General features: G+C 41.3%; 1 protein-coding gene across 1 annotated transcript in view; it reads right to left on the bottom strand.

Moving 5' to 3' along the window:
• Window positions 1-16,709, bottom strand: part of abca5 (ATP-binding cassette, sub-family A (ABC1), member 5) — an 88,701-nt gene that overhangs the window by 28,475 nt on the left and 43,517 nt on the right. The window contains exons 11-17 of the mRNA XM_029640128.2: window positions 13,825-13,883; window positions 12,328-12,614; window positions 11,888-12,007; window positions 7,159-7,297; window positions 6,916-7,006; window positions 6,034-6,173; window positions 5,704-5,823 (exon numbers count right to left, since the gene is read on the bottom strand). Coding sequence (XP_029495988.1) covers window positions 5,704-5,823; window positions 6,034-6,173; window positions 6,916-7,006; window positions 7,159-7,297; window positions 11,888-12,007; window positions 12,328-12,614; window positions 13,825-13,883 — 956 coding nt within the window. The remainder of the gene's footprint in view (window positions 1-5,703; window positions 5,824-6,033; window positions 6,174-6,915; window positions 7,007-7,158; window positions 7,298-11,887; window positions 12,008-12,327; window positions 12,615-13,824; window positions 13,884-16,709) is intronic.

The raw sequence follows: 16,709 nt of genomic DNA, 5'->3' as shown, positions 1-16,709 counted from the left end.
TGGAACAGTTCGGTGTACCTCATAGGTATGTCAGATTTTCCCACCCAATATTTTGAACATAAGGAATGATCATCACCGCACTTTAAAATATAGGTGGGGGCAATGTACTGGTTGGGTCTCATTCGCATATTTGGGGGCGTGGTTAAATACACTACATGACCAATAGTATGTGGACACTTGCTCATCGAACATCTCATTCCAAAATCATGGTCATTAATATGGAGTTGGTGCCCCCTTTGCTGCTATAACAACCTCCACTCTTCTGGGAAGGCTTTCCACTAGACGTTGGAACATTGCTGTGAGGACCTTCAATCACAAAAGCATTAGTGAGTTGGGACACAATTAGGCCTGGCTCATAGTCGTTGTGTTCCAATTCATCCCAAAAGTGTGCAGGCCAGTCAAGTTCTTCCACACCGATCTCAACAAACCATTTCTGTATGGACCTTGCTTTGTGCACAGGCGCATTGTCATGCTGAAATGGGAAAGGGCCTTCCCCAAACTGTTGCCACAAAGTTGGAAGCACAGAATTGTCTTGAATTCATTGTTTGCTGTAGCGTTAAGATTTCCCTTCACTCGAAGTAAGGGGCCTAGCCTGAACCATAGAAAACAGCCCCAGACCATTATTCCTCCTCCACTAAACTTTACAGTTGGCACTATGCAGTCGGGTAAGTAGCATCCACCAAACCCAAATTCGTCCTGTGATGGAACATTTTATGTTGGTGCTTTTCTAAGCTACATTGAGGAAAAAAGTATTTGATCCCCTGCGGATTTTGTAAAACATTTAAAACTACTTCTGTAATACAACTTCAGGTATTTTTTTACGTAAATAATCAATCAAATTGAAGACGGGATGATTGGTGTTCAATACAGGAAGAAAACAAACTGTAGCATGCTTTCTGGTCACGCGCCTCTAACAGTACACTTCAAGTGACCCTCGTTCAAGATGGCCGTACTTCTTCATTACACAAAGGAATAACCTCAACCAATTTCTAAAGACTGTTGACATCCAGTGGAAGCGATAGGAACTGCAAGAAGGTCCCTTAGAAATCTGGATTCCCAATGAAAACCCATTGAAAAGAGAGTGACCTCAAAAAATCTGAATGGTTTGTCCTTGGGGTTTCGCCTGCTAAATAAGTTCTGTTATACTCACATACATGTTTTAGAAACTCATAGTGTTTTCTATCCAAATCTACTAATAATATGCATATCTTATCTTCTGGGGATGAGTAGCAGGCAGTTGAATTTGGGCATGCATTTCATCCGGACGTGAAAATAATGCCCCCCTGTCACCAAGAAGCTAACAGTGCAGCTCTTGGTTGTCACAAGTTCTTACAAAGATTGCAGAACTGACATTGTCAAAAGATAAAACTGTTACAACATTTTCACTGAAACATATTTTTGACCTCAAATATGCTAATGCGTCCTCCCCTCAGCACATTGCCCCCATCTACATCTCAGTATAAGTGCAGTACATAATCCTGCGTTCTTAATCAAGTGGGAAGTGGGAAATTACCACGACTGTGAAAAATGAATTTGAACGGCCCCCCATCTGGTAATTACTAGTGGGAAATGCATCTATCATCCCAGAGCTCTGACTTCACCCACATGCTGACCTCACCTACTAAGGAAATTACCTCTTTAAGAGGATTTTTCAGCAGTTAAATGTAACAAAACATTATTTATAAAAAGCCATCTATTAATATTGTTTTTGAACTCTATAATTTGTTTACAAGCATGATAGCTGTACTTATAGTTTATGGTTAATGCAGCTTGTTGGCTATTAGCCAATTGGCGTTTCTCAACAACTTCAAAGCACATGAATGCATCCAACTTCACAACTAGTAAATTCCCACCTCCCACATGGTTATGAATGCAGCATTATATTGAATATATTGGGTAGAAAAAATGTACCGTTATAGTAGATTATCTGCACATGTACCCTAAAAGGTACCGACCAGTACCATGTGAGTTCCTATGTGTACCTTTGACTTTTAGTACACCGGGGAACAACACTGTACCGTAACCATACTCTTATATTTGAGTGTGTGGCTATACACTCACTGGTCAGTTTATTAGGTACACCCATCTAGTACCGGGTCAGACCCCCCTTTGCATCCAGAACAGCCAGAATTCTATGGGGCATTCACGCGATGGCATCACGCGATGGACAGTGGTACATTCATGCTGCGAACAGCCCGTTCTCATTCCTAAGATGATCTATTGGGTTGAGGTCTGGGGACTGCGCAGGCCACTCAAGTAAATTTAACTTGCTGTCATGTTCCAGGTGATGTTTTTCCACTCCTCAATTGTCCAGTGTCGCTTGCCCATTGGAGCCACTTATTATTTGAGCTTTTTGCCCAAAGGACTGCTGCTGACTGGATGTTTTTCGCACCATTCTCGGTAAACCCTAACAGGGCCTAAAGTTAACACACCCCCTGCCAAATGCAGGTAGATTTTGGCATTGGCGGGTAAAATGTTTATTTCACCAGCCACATTGGCAGGTGGTCAGGGCTCCACAGTGGGAGCATTTTACTGGCATTTGTGAATAAAAAATGCTGCTGTAGTGGTTTTCAAAGTATTTCTGACGTTTTGTTTCATAGCTGGTAAATTAAATCGTACAAAGTCAAATAACTACGAATCGTAAATAACCTATTCCACCTCGTGCTGCAACGCTGCCTGGCTGGGGGCTGTCCGCACGTAAATGAATTTTTAGAAGCGCTGCACACAGGCATAAAAGTTAGTCTAATTTACTTAAAACTAAAGTCTAGTGAAGTGAGACTCTGTCCTTGTCTTTCTTGGCTATTTACTTTGTTTTTCTATGTTTCAGTTTCAACGGCTAGGGAAGAGAAGACAACCCTTCTCCTATTCAGACTCAATCTCACAGGCACAAACATGACTCGAGGCGCACTACCACGGCAACCTCCCGCCATCTTGAAGAACGATCTGGCCTTAATGGTCATGTACTCTAATAATCTCCACCTGGCCACCCCTCAGAGCCTGGTTCCTCTAGGCTACGTCCGAGTTTCCTAGGGAGTTTTTCCAAGCCACTGTGCTTCTACATCTGCATTGCTTGCTGTTTGTGGTTCTAGGCTGGGTTTCTGTATAGCATTTTGTGACATCTGCTGATGTAAAAAGGGCTTTATTAATACATTTGATTTGATTTAAAGGGGCAGGTGAATTTGTCTAATCTGTGATATTTTGGTAAAAATACTCTTATTAAACAATATACCTCATTACTTCTTACTAGTAATACATTTGTTTTAGAAACATGACAAAGCATGCTCATGCATTTTTTGTGTTTTGTTGGTGTAATTTGAGCACCCAAGAATATTTTTCTGTGGTAAAAAAAATCTGAGTGGCTGGTAGATTTTTAAATCTACCTGCCACAGAGGCTGGTGGACCAAAAATAACAATGCTATGCCCTGAACCCTAGAAACTGTTGTCAAAAGCCCAGGAGTGTGGCTGTTTCTGAGATAATGGATCCGGCACACCTGGCACTGACGATCATACCAAGCTCAGTCGCTTAGGTCACTACTTTTGCCCATTCTAACGTTCAATCGAACAGAAACTGAATGCCTCCATGTCTGCTTCATATAACAAGCCAGGGTCACGTGACTGTCTGTAGGAGTGATACATTGTTGTGAAAGGTATGGTGTACCTCAAACTGTCCGGTGAGTGTATGTTCTTGGTAACAAGCCGTTTTCCCCCACAGGACTGCTGCTGACTGGATGTTTTTTATGTCGAATCTTGTGGCACTACAGTTTAAATCCAGAGAGCATTTATGCAGACTTAGGGCTAGATTCTATCAGATCAGGAAATAAGGAAATTCAGGTTGCTGGCATCCAAGTGGTTGTGAGTTCAAATCCTAGGTGTGGTTGCATCCCAAGTGCGCTAACCAATGTTGAGGTCAATTCCATTCAAGTTCCAGTATATTCAGAAAGTAAACCAAATACCAATTCCACATTTTTCAGTATTGAAAATAACTAATTAGAATGTATGTGTACCTTCTGAATACAGTTAGTTGTTTCACAGTAGATTTACTGTAGAAATACAGTTCAGGCGTAGAAATACTTTAAAACTTGTTTGCACTATTTTCACCATAACTCAGTAGCTGATAACTTACAGAATAAAAAAAACAACAGTTTGTCATAAAACAAGTATCCTATAAGTTCAAATGCAATTACAAGTGAAGCGTGCCAAGTTAATTTGCAGTACAGATCAAAAAGTACATTGTTATTCACAGTAAATATAGCAAAACACTATTACTGTAGAAATGTACAGTAAAATTACAAAAATCTACCTCAAAATTAACAGCAATGGCCAACAGTGTAATTTCAAGTTATCACATATTGAAACACATGATTTCAAATGTGTTAAATCACATGACATGTCAAAATGTGTTTTTGGAACACGTGAAATTATATGAAAACATGTTTTTCCAAAACTTCACATGTGGAATTGCATGTGTTATTGCTCCTTCAGCAAAAGTGTAACCCAACCTGGGATTTGATTGCACAACCTCTGGATTTGAGGTACACTGAACTTTCTACTCCACCACAAAGTCTGTAGCATTCCCCTACACATTCATTACCTATAATACATCTCTGCACTTAGCAAAAGACTGCCAGCTGCACTGCTATTTTAGTTGTCAGTTATTCTGACTATTCTCATTATTTATTTAAATGTACTTATTTCAGCAATTTCAGGGTTTGGTGTGGCATATAATTCTGTTTTAATGGTACTCCTGAATCACTATAATAAATATAATACTTTTTCTTGAGCATATGCGATCACGTGAAAATCCACGTGAAGTATCATAGGTGAAGTGTTCTAAGAACACATGGTTTCACATGTGAAAATCCAGATCACCACATGTGACGTGTTCCAAAAACACATGGTTTCACATGTGAAAATGTGGAAATATCACATGTGGAATCATGTGGTTTTTCCATAAGAGCAGGGCTTTAAAGTGCGACCAAGGAGTTTTATTATGGGAACACTGTGCGATTATGAAAGAAATCTCCCAGATAATAATTGTTGTAGTGATAATGTTTCCGAACACCCTAGAGAAAAAAGTGAAAACGTCTTGATTCTAGCCCAACCAGTACCAAAAGATCTGACCCATATTACCGCAACATGTTTATCTTGCTATAGTGGATTGCTAGGACCCCATTTTACATTCATAAACCATGTCGTTGGTTGTTCTAAAACTACTTGAGCATTGTTAAATAATTTGTTCAATCATGTTACCTCATTGGCTAGCTAGCTAACAACCTGGTAACTTTACCAGTATATCCAAACATTTGCAGGCACAGAAAGAAAGCAAAAGGGATTTCTTCTTCAGGAGCTCAATGATCATAGCAATGAATGAAAGATCTGGTACATGGTACAACTTTCAATAGGAAAATAGTGTTTTTACACAATGTAGAAACTTAATATTGCACAAAAGACTTTGTAATTTAAATGACAAGTATTTGGATCAACATTTTAGCTTTTATAATAAACTCATGTCTTTACAGTGTTACATATTCGTTTCTAGGTCACAACATGTGCTGCAAAAGTAGCTAGAATTCATGTAGGCCGTATCTCAATAAATAAAATGTAGAATGTTTTCTGGTGCTCCTAACTTTTTAAAGTTGGGAGCACCAGTGCATGTGAATGTAGAGCCCTGCTTAGTACAGAAGGAGAGAAAAGAAGGCTCACCAGCCTGGTCCACCTCAGCCTCAGCCTCCAGACGAAGAAACACATCCTCCAGCGTTGTCATGGACACCCCGTAGTTGATGATGCCCAGGTCTGGCCTGCAGTCTAGTTCTGAGAACAATCCTGAGAGAGTGAAGTCAAGGTACAGTAAGTACAGAACCACAGATCTAAAACTCTACCTGCTATATATGAATAGAAATAGAATTCCTCGAAAGTGAATAGCCCCTCGGACTATAGCAATTTGACTTCCCCGTCATGGGTACACTCAATAGGAATTATATTTCTATGATAGGCGCGATCAACTGAGCCGTAGCACAGAGATTAGTTTCTGACCTGAAAAGGTGTCCATGCTTTCGAAAGGGAGGGTGAATGTCAGCTCAGCCTCTTGTTGCCGTGACAACTGCGCCTTGGGGACGTGGTGCTTGACCAATGATGTGACACCATCCACCTCACACCGTCCACCAATAGACATTCTATAGGAAGGGGGAAAAAAACATGATTTAGCTGTGGTATGTATGCATCAGTCTTACTGTCATCAAACAACATGATTTAGCTGTGGTATGTATGCATCAGTCTTACTGTCATCAAACAACATGATTTAGCTGTGGTATGTATGCATCAGTCTTACTGTCATCAAACAACATGATTTAGCTGTGGTATGCATGCATCAGTCTTACTGTCATCAAACAACATGATTTAGCTGTGGTATGTATGCATCAGTCTTACTGTCATCAAACAACATGATTTAGCTGTGGTATGTATGCATCAGTCTTACTGTCATCAAACAACATGATTTAGCTGTGGTATGTATGCATCAGTCTTACTGTCATCAAACAACATGATTTAGCTGTGGTATGTATGCATCAGTCTTACTGTCATCAAACAACATGATTTAGCTGTGGTATGTATGCATCAGTCTTACTGTCATCAAACAACATGATTTAGCTGTGGTATGTATGCATCAGTCTTACTGTCATCAAACAACATGATTTAGCTGTGGTATGTATGCATCAGTCTTACTGTCATCAAACAACATGATTTAGCTGTGGTATGTATGCATCAGTCTTGCTGTCATCAAACAACATGATTTTTGAAGAAACAATTTTTGAAGAAACAATCTGCTGGATGGCTTAAATAGGTCAAAACGCATTAGGTCGAGATATGTTTTATAGTGTATTTTTTTGTGACATTTAGAGAGCTGTCTGCCGAAATTACCTGAGGTGGTATCCTACTCCACACTTGGTCTTGAGATATAGGGAAGAACCAACACACTTAAGTTGGCCCTGAGAGATCACAGCTTTGCGGTCTAGAAGGGAACGGGAAAATGAAAGAGAGAGAGAGAAAGAGATAAGAGAAATTGAGATGGCGAGTGAAAGACGTAAGTGTATTGAGGGATATAGAGAACCCTGCTACAGATGAACACATTGTTAGAGATAGATAGGGAAGAGATGGGTGTACCAGCGAGTATGTCTGCCTCGTCCATGTAATGTGTGCTGAGCACCGTGACTCTGCCTGCTCTGCGACTCTTCAGCAGAGACCACACCTGGTGTCTGGAACAGGGGTCCATACCAGCAGTAGGCTCATCCAGGAGCAGGATCTAAACATATACACACACGCAAAATCTAATCAAATTTTATTTGTCACCTGCTTCGTAAACAACAGATGTGGACTAACAGTGAAATACTTACTCATAGGAACTTCCCAAAAATGCAGAGAGAAAGAAAACAGAGAAATAATAGAAAAGTAAAACATGTAATAATAAAAGTAACAATAGATACACAATGAGTAGCAATAACTTGGATATATACACTGTACAAGGGTTACAAGTACCGAGTCGATGTGCACGAGGTAATTGGGGTAAATATGTACAGTACCAGTCAGTAAAAAATTTGGACACACCTACTCATTCAAGGGTTTTTCTTTATTTTTACTATTTTCTACATTGTAGAATAATATTGAAGACATCAAAACTATGAAATAACACACATGGAATAATGCAGTAACTAGAAAAATGTATTTTAGATTTTAGATTCTTCAAAGTAGCCATCATTTGCCTTGATCACAGCTTTGCACACTCTTGTCATTCTTTCAACCAGCTTCACCTGGAATGCTTTTCCAACTGTCTTGAAAGTTCCCACATATGCTGAGCACTTGTTGGCTGCTTTTCCTTCACACTGCAGTCTGACTCATCCCATACCATCTCAGTTGGGTTGAAGTCAGGGGATAGTGGAAGCCAGGTCATCTGATACAGCACTCTATCTCACTCTCCTTCGTCAAATAGCCCTTACATAGCCTGGAGGTGTGTTGGGTCATTGTCCTGTTGAAAAACAAATGACAGTCCTACTAAGCGCAAACCACATGGGATGGTGTATTGCTGCAGCATGCTGTGGTAGCCATGCTGGTTAAGTGTGCCTTGAATTCTAAATAAATCACCAACAGTGTCACAAGCAAAGCACCCCCACACCATCACAACACCTCCTCCATGCGTCACGGTGGGAACCACACATGCGGAGATCATCCGTTCACCTACTCTGCGTCTCACAAAGACACGGCGGTTGGAACCAAAAATCTCAAATGGATTCATCACACCAAAAGGACAGGTTTCCACCGGTCTAACGTCCATTGCTCATGTTTCTTAGCCCAAGCAAGTCTCCTATTATTGGTGTCCTTTAGTAGTGGTTTCTTCACAGGAATTTGACCATGAAAGCCTGATTTATGCATTCTCCTTTGAACAGTTGATGTTGAGATGTGTCTGTAACTTGAACTCTGAAGTATTTATTTGGACTGCAATTTCTGAGGCTAGTAACTCGAAGTAACTTATCCTCTGCAGCAGAGGTAACTCTGGGTCTTCCTTTCCTGTGGCGGTCCTCATGAGCCAGTTTAATCATAGCGCTTGATGGTTTTTGCGACTGTACTTGAAGAAACTTTAAAAGTTCTTGAAATGTTCCAGAATGACTGACCTTGAATTACTGATGGACTGTCCTTTCTCTTTGCTTATTTGAGCTGTTTTTGTCATAATATGGACTTGATATTTTACCAAATAGGGATATCTTCTGTATACCCACTTACCTTGAAACAACACAACTGATTGGCTCAAACACATTAAGGAAAGGAATTCCACAAATTAACGTTTAACAAGGCACACCAGTTAATTGAAATGCATCCCAGGTGACTACCTCATGAAGCTGGTTGAGAGAATACCAAGTGTGCAGAGCTGGGGTGGCTACTTTGATTTGTTTAACTATTTTTTGCTTAATACATGATTCCATATGTGTTATTTCATAGTATATGTTTTCACTTTTATTCTACAATGTAGAAAATAGTAAAAATAAAGAAAAACCCTGCAATGAGTAGGTGTGTCCAAACTGTCCAAAAATGTGCTTTTCTTTCAAAAACAAGGACATTTCTAAGTGACCCCAAACGTTTGAACGGTAGTTTGTGTTTGTATGTGTGTATACATACAGTTGAAGTCGGAAGTTTATATATACCTTAGCCAAATATATTTATACTCAGTTTTTCACAATTCTTGACATTTAATCTTATTAAAATTCCCCTGTCTTAGGTCAGTTAGGATCACCACTTTATTTTAAGAACGTGAAATGTCACAATAACAGTAGAGAGAACGATTTATTTCAGCTTTTATTTCTTGTATCACATTACCAGTGGGTCAGAAGTTTACATACACTCAATTAGTATTTGGTAGCATTGCCTTTAAATTGTTTAACTTGGGTCAAACGTTTCGGGTAGCCTTCCACAAGCTTCCCACAATAAGTTGGGTGAATGTTGGCACATTCCTCCTGACAGAGCTGGTGTAACTGAGTCAGGTTTGTAGGCCACCTTGCTTGCACACGCTTTTCAGTTCTGCCCACAGATTTTCTACAGGATTGAGGTCAGGGCTTTGTGATGGCCACTCCAATACCTTTACTTTGTTTTCATTAATCAATTTTGCCACAACTTTGGAAGTATGCTTGGGGTCATTGTCCATTTGGAAGACCCATTTGCAACCAAGCTTTAACTTCCTGACTGATGTCTTGAGATGTTGCTTCAATATATCCACATAATTTTCCTCCCTCATGATGCCATATATTTGTGAATTGCACCAGTCCCTCCTGCAGCAAAGCACCCCCACAACATGATGCTGCCACTCCCGTGCTTCATGGTTGGGATGGTGTTCTTCGGCTTGCAAGCCTCCCCCTTTTCCCTCCAAACATAACAATGGTCATTATGGCCAAACAGTTCTATTTTTGTTTTGTCAGACCAGAGGATATTTCTCTAAAAAGTACGATCTTTGCCCCCATGTGCAGTTGCCAACCGTAGTCTGGCTTTTTTATGGCTTTGGAGCAGTGGCTTCTTCCTGGCTGAGCGGCCTTTCAGGTTATATTGATATAGGACTTGTTGTACTCTGGATATAGATACTTTAGTACCTGTTTCCTCCAGCATCTTCACAAGTTCCTGTGCTGTTGTTATGGGATTGATTTGCACTTTTCGCACCAAAGTACATTCATCTCTAGGAGACAGAACGAGTCTCCTTCCTGAGCGGTATGACGGCTGCATGGTCCCATGGTGTTTATACTTGTGTACTATTGTTTGTACAGATGAACTTGCTAACTTCAGGTGTTTGGAAATTGCTCCCAAGGATGAACCAGACTTGTGGAGGTCTACAATTTCCTTCTGAAGTCTTGGCTGATTTCTTTTGATTTCCCCATTATGTCAAGCAGAGGCACTAAGTTTGAAGGTAGGCATTGAAATACATCCACAGGTACACCTCCAATTGACTCAAATGATGCCAATTAGTCTATCAGAAGCTTCTAAAGCCATGACACACACACACGCACGCATGTTCAAAGGTTGTGTCCTTGTTTTTGAAAGAAAAGCACACATCTTGTCCATTAAAATAACATAAAATTGATCAGAAATACAGTGTAGACATTAATGTTGTAAATGACTATTGTAGTTGGAAATGGCTGAAATTGCAAAAGGGTTTTCTAATGATCAACTAGCCTTTTAAAATGAGAAACTTGGATTAGCTAACACAACGTGCCTTTGGAACACAGGGTGATGGTTGCTGATAATGGGCTTCTGTACACCTATGTAGATATTCCATTAAAATAATCAGCTGTTTCCAGCTACCATAGCCATTTACAATATTAACAATGTCTACACCGTGTTTCTGATCAATTTGATGTTACTTTAACTGGCTTTTCTTTTAAAAACAAGGGCATTTCTAAGTGACACCAAACTTTTATGATCTATGTTTTATTTTTTTAATGAACTATTTATCAGTCTTATGGCTCGGTGGTAAAAGCTGTTCAGGGTCCTGTTCCAGAATTGGCGCATCGGTACCGCTTGCAGTGCGGTAGCAGAGAGACAGACAGAGAGAGCGAGAGAGACAGACAGAGAACGAGAGACAGAGACAGACAGAGAGCGAGAGACCGAGACAGAGAGCGAGGAACAGAGACAGACAGAGAGCGAGACAGACAGAGAGAGATTGACAGACAGACAGACAGACAGAGAGCGAGAGACAGAGAGAAAGCGAGAGACAGAGAGAAAGCGAGACAGAGACAGACAGAGAGCGAGACAGAGACAGACAGAGAGCAGAGACAGACAGAGAGCGAGAAACAGACAGACAGAGAGCGCGAGAGACAGACAGACAGAGTGCGCGAGAGACAGACAGACAGAGAGCGAGAGACAGACAGACAGAGAGCGAGAGACAGACAGAGCTAGAGAGAGAGCGAGAGACATACAGACAGACAGACAGCTAGAGACAGACAGAGAGCGAGAGACAGACAGACAGAGAGCGAAAGACAGACAGACAGAGAGCGAGAGACAGACAGACAGAGAGCGAGAGACAGACAGACAGCGAGAGACAGACAGACAGACAGAGAGCGAGAGACAGACAGACAGACAGAGAGCGAGAGACAGACAGACAGACAGAGAGCGAGAGACAGACAGACAGAGAGCGAGAGACAGACAGACAGAAAGACAGAGAGCGAGAGACAGACAGAAAGACAGAGAGCGAGAGACAGACAGACAGAGAGCGAGTGACAGACAGACAGAGAGCGAGAGACAGACAGACAGACAGAGACAGACAGACAGAGAGCGAGAGACAGACAGACAGAGAGCGAGAGACAGACAGACAGGCCATTTCTGTTGTGTTGTGAGGGTGGATGATCAAGGATCCAGCTACCTTGGGGTCTCCCAGGATGGCTATGCCCACAGACAATTTCCTCTTCTGGCCTCCACTCAGGTTCTTAGCCTGGGCGTCCATGATTTTCTCCAGGTCTAGATCCTTCAGCACCTTGGACACCTAACAGACAGATCCAACACACAGGAGGGAGGGAGAGAAAAGGATGTGATCCCAAACATGACTCAATATTATCCATCTTGTGAGTTGAAGCTGAATTCAGAAATACGGAAGCAACATAGAGGCCTGCCAGTTACCAACCAGCCATGCTAGAGTGACCGAGTGATCATATATGATGCATTTTACATTTACATTTTACTATTTTAGCAGACAATCTTATCGAGAGCGATTTGAAACAGCATTCAGTATCACAACATCACAAGTAAATCCTTCTCGAAAATAACCGCTATCATTATCTGTACTGGTAATAAAAATTCCCTCACCTCATTGTCAATGTCAGAGGGCAGAATCCCTTTAATGGCAGCAAATATCCTCAGGTGCTCTTCTACAGTGAGCACGTCAAAGATGATGTTGAACTGAGGGCAGATGCCCACCAGCTGCCTCATCTCTGCCCCCTCAGCGATCTCTGCCACAGGGGAGCCATAGATGGAGGCGTGGCCGTCAGTCGGGGGACAGATCCCACACAGGATGTTCATCAGAGTGGACTTCCCTGCTCCGCTGTGGCCCAGGAGGGCTGTGATCTGACCTTCATAGATGTCAAAGGACAAGCCTGGATAGAAGAGAAGTGGGCGGGACATGAAGACATTAGGGTCTACGAAGAGCCTCATATGGGGCGGTTTCGTGGACACAGATTAAGCCTAATCATGGACGAGGATAAACAGAGAAAGGTAAGACAACGTCAGGATCTGTTAACCTCTCTAGGCTAGGGGGCGATATTTTCATGTCCGGATGAAAAGCGTGCCCAAAGTAAACTGCCTGCTACTCAGGCCCAGAAGCTAGGATATGGATATTATTAGTAGATTTGGATAGAAAATACTCTGAAGTTTCTAAAACTGTTTGAATGATGTCTGAGTATAATAGAACTTATTTGGTAGGTGAAACCCCGAGGACAAACCATCCAGGATTCTTTTTTGTTGTTGAGGTTTTCAATGAGTTTTCTATGTGGATCTAGATGTCTAAGGCACTTGCTTGCAGTTCCTATCGCTTCCACTGGATGTCAACAGTCTTTAGAAATTGGTTGCTGTTTTTTTTTTGTGTAATGAAGAAGTAGGGCTGTTCAGAATGAGGGTCGAGTCTAGTGTAGTGTTGTGGTTGGGGCCGCGGCCTGAAAGCTCGCTCCACTTGGTTTTTATCCGCTATTGAACGCAGTTTATCCCGTCTTCAATTTTATCGATTATTTCCGTAAAAAAATACCTAAAGTTTTATAAGGAAAGTTGCTTGAAATGTTTGGACAAAGATTACAGGTAACTTATTTTGTAGTCATGTTGCGCGAGTTGGAACCGGTGTTTTTCTGGATCAAACGTGCCAAATAAATGGACATTTTGGAGATATAACGACGGAATTAATCGAACAAAAGGACCATTTGTGATGTTTATGGGACATATTGGAGTGCCAACAGAAGAAGCACTATCGTTATTTCTGAGTTTTGTGTCGCGCCTGGCGGGATGAAATATGATTGTCTGTGTTTGTTTGATGGTGTGCTGTCCTCAGATAATAGCATGGTTTGCTTTCGCCGTAAAGCCTTTTTAAAATCTGACAACCTGGCTGGATTAACAAGAAGTTAAGCTTTATTTTGACATATTACATGTGTATTTTCAAGAATGTTAAATATTTAAAATTCTGTAGTTTGAATTTGGCGCCCTGTTCGGAACTCTGCCGATTTCCAATTTGTCTGTTAGATACGGCAACTAGAAAAGAGGCTCCACACAGACACAGACACAAGAGTGACAAGAGAAATACTTAAGAGGAATGAGCCTCACCCCTCAGAGCTTCCACGATGCTGTCCTTCTCTTTGTACACCTTGCGGATGTTGTTAATGCTGCCAGGGTGGGGAGACAGAGAAGAGGGTAAACAAAAGGTTTCAATCTGGCACTCATTCTTTCTGGATCAAAGCTAATGGAAGTTTGCAGGCTGGAAGCAGACCAAGCCAGTGGGTTCCTATCAGGTGGTCATCTATATCGATACAGCTCGGCTGAGGTTATCGTTTCAACTGGTAACTCTAAAAGCCTGTATTTCTGTCCTGGAAAGTCAATAATGGGACCAGGTTTCTCTATAATGTAAGAGGATATCCGCCTGATCCGGAGCTGTCGAGCTGAGGCAGCCACAGAGTCTATTTTCAAAGCCACTTGTTACAGAGAGACACAAGTGTCCTCTCCCAGCCAGGGACATGAGCATTATGATAAGAAGAGCTGCACCAAAATATTTCATATGATGCACCATCGGAACTGACGTCAATGGAAAGTTGCTGATTCACACTATAGGGCCGGCCGAAACCTTACAGTGTTCCCTTCACATTGTCCTTTACAGCATGGTTCAAGCAACTATGAAGGTAAAGTCAGTAGCCTTGTGTGAGGCAGCTTCATGTACAACCACACCAGTGGCGGCCAGTGTCGTTTAAGATGAGGGAGGACAATTCTTTTTTTCATGAGCATGGCCTTATTTCTATTGCAGCATATTGGATGATTGTCATTCATATTCCATTCACCCAGTTCAATGTAACAGCAATATGGTTAGGCTACTAATAAGATAACTAAGATATTTACGAGGTTACAGCCTCAATCTCATTTCACTGACAGGTAGTAGTAGGTGAACGGTTCAGAGGTCTATTTTTTGCTTAAGAAAACACAATTAGTTTAGTCAGCATTGAGCAGACAACAATAAACAAAAAATAAAAGTATAATCAATATAAAAGTGAAGTTGTGCATTTTTCACGTTAATTATTTATATAAATAGTGAATAAGAGTGGACCAAGTCCCGAGCCCTGGGGCACACCATTACAGACAGACAATTTAGCAGACATGAGCACATCAAATTGAGTGCACCGAGTTCTATCAGACAGATAGTTAGCAAACCATGCAACTACATGCTCGGAAAGACCTATGCTCGATAGTCTCTGCCTCAGTACAGCATGATCAATTGTATCAAAAGCCTTAGAGAGATCAATAAAAAGTGAGATAGTGCTGTTTTTTTTTGTCAAGGGCTTCAGTGATATCATTTAAAACCTTCATGGCTGCTATAATTGTGATATGCTTCTACTTGAAGCCTGATTGGTACATTGATAAAATAGAGTTCATTTTTATATACTATTTTAGCTGTTCAGTAACAAGGGTTTCAAGTATTTTTGCTAGGGGTGACAGCTTTGAGATTGGCCTAGAATAGAGTTGGATCTCCCAGTTTTAAAAGTTGTAGGACAAATGTTGATTTCCAGATCCTTGGAATTTCATTACATGCAAGGGTTAAACTGAACAGATATAGTGGTTCAGCTATGAAATCAACTGCCAGTTTTAAAAAGCAGGGATTAAGATGATCAGGACCTGCAGGATTTCTCTGATCTAAGGATGTCAGGGCTTTATGTACCTCCTGCACTGAGAATGGCAAAAAGCTAAATGTTTGACCAGCTCTCACCGGTTCATCCACACAGGGCTGTATAGAGACAGAAGATACTAAATCAAACAGCCTATCAGATGACACAAGGTGTTCATTGAAACAATTTAGCATTTCAGTTTCGTCATGAAGAACAACAGAGTCCTTCAAAAAACATGAAGGTAATTCATTAACAGTACTGTTACCAGACAGACTTAATAGCCCTCCAAAACTTCCTAGGGTCATTCAGGTTATTAGTAGTAACAGACATAAAATATTCGGACTTGGCCTTCCTGAAAAGAGAAGAACACTTGCTTCATAGCTGTGAAAAAAGAAGCCAATCAGCATAAGAACATGATTTCTTTGCCTTAGCCCAGGCTAGATTACGTTAGTGAATAATACAAGACAGCTCAGAAGAAAACCATGGATTATCCCTCCCTTTACCTCTGAACCTGTGGAATGGGGCATGTTTTTTACTATTTGGAAAAAACAAATCATGAAAGAATTTCCAGGCAGTTTCCACATTAGGAAAAAGCTCAATCTTGCTCCAGTCAAAATAAAACAAATTATGAAAGAAAGCCTGCTCATTAAAACCCTTAAAGTTTCTCATCAAATCAAATCATATTTTGTTTGTCACATGCGCCGAATACAACAGGTGTATTAAGTACTTAAGTGTACTTACAAGCCCTTAACACTTATTGTTCTTAAAACTGCATTTTCTGTAAAATAAAAGTAGAAAAAAGTAACAAATAATTAAAGAGCAGCAGTAAAATAACAATAGTGAGGCTATATACAGGGGTACATTTTGAAAAGAAGGTCGACGACATCCGATCCTCGTTTGCTAAGTCAAACGACACCGCTGGTTCTGCTCACACTGCCCTACCCTGTGCTCTGACCTCTTTCTCCCCTCTCTCTCCAGATGAAATCTCGCGTCTTGTGACGGCCGGCCGCCCAACAACCTGCCCGCTTGACCCTATCCCCTTCTCTCTTCTCCAGACCATTTCCGGAGACCTTCTCCCTTACCTCACCTCGCTCATCAACTCATCCCTGACCGCTGGCTACGTCCCTTCCGTCTTCAAGAGAGCGAGAGTTGCACCCCTTCTGAAAAAACCTACACTCGATCCCTCCGATGTCAACAACTACAGACCAGTATCCCTTCTTTCTTTTCTCTCCAAAACCCTTGAACGTGCCGTCCTTGGCCAGCTCTCCCGCTATCTCTCTCAGAATGACCTTCTTGATCCAAATCAGTCAGGTTTCAAGACTAGTCATTCAACTGAGACTG

The sequence above is a fragment of the Oncorhynchus nerka genome, linkage group LG28, assembly GCF_034236695.1.
Source record: "Oncorhynchus nerka isolate Pitt River linkage group LG28, Oner_Uvic_2.0, whole genome shotgun sequence".
In the NCBI taxonomy this organism is placed as follows: domain Eukaryota; kingdom Metazoa; phylum Chordata; class Actinopteri; order Salmoniformes; family Salmonidae; genus Oncorhynchus; species Oncorhynchus nerka.
Note: the sequence above shows the minus strand (reverse complement) of the source record. Positions and strands in the feature narration are given on the sequence as shown.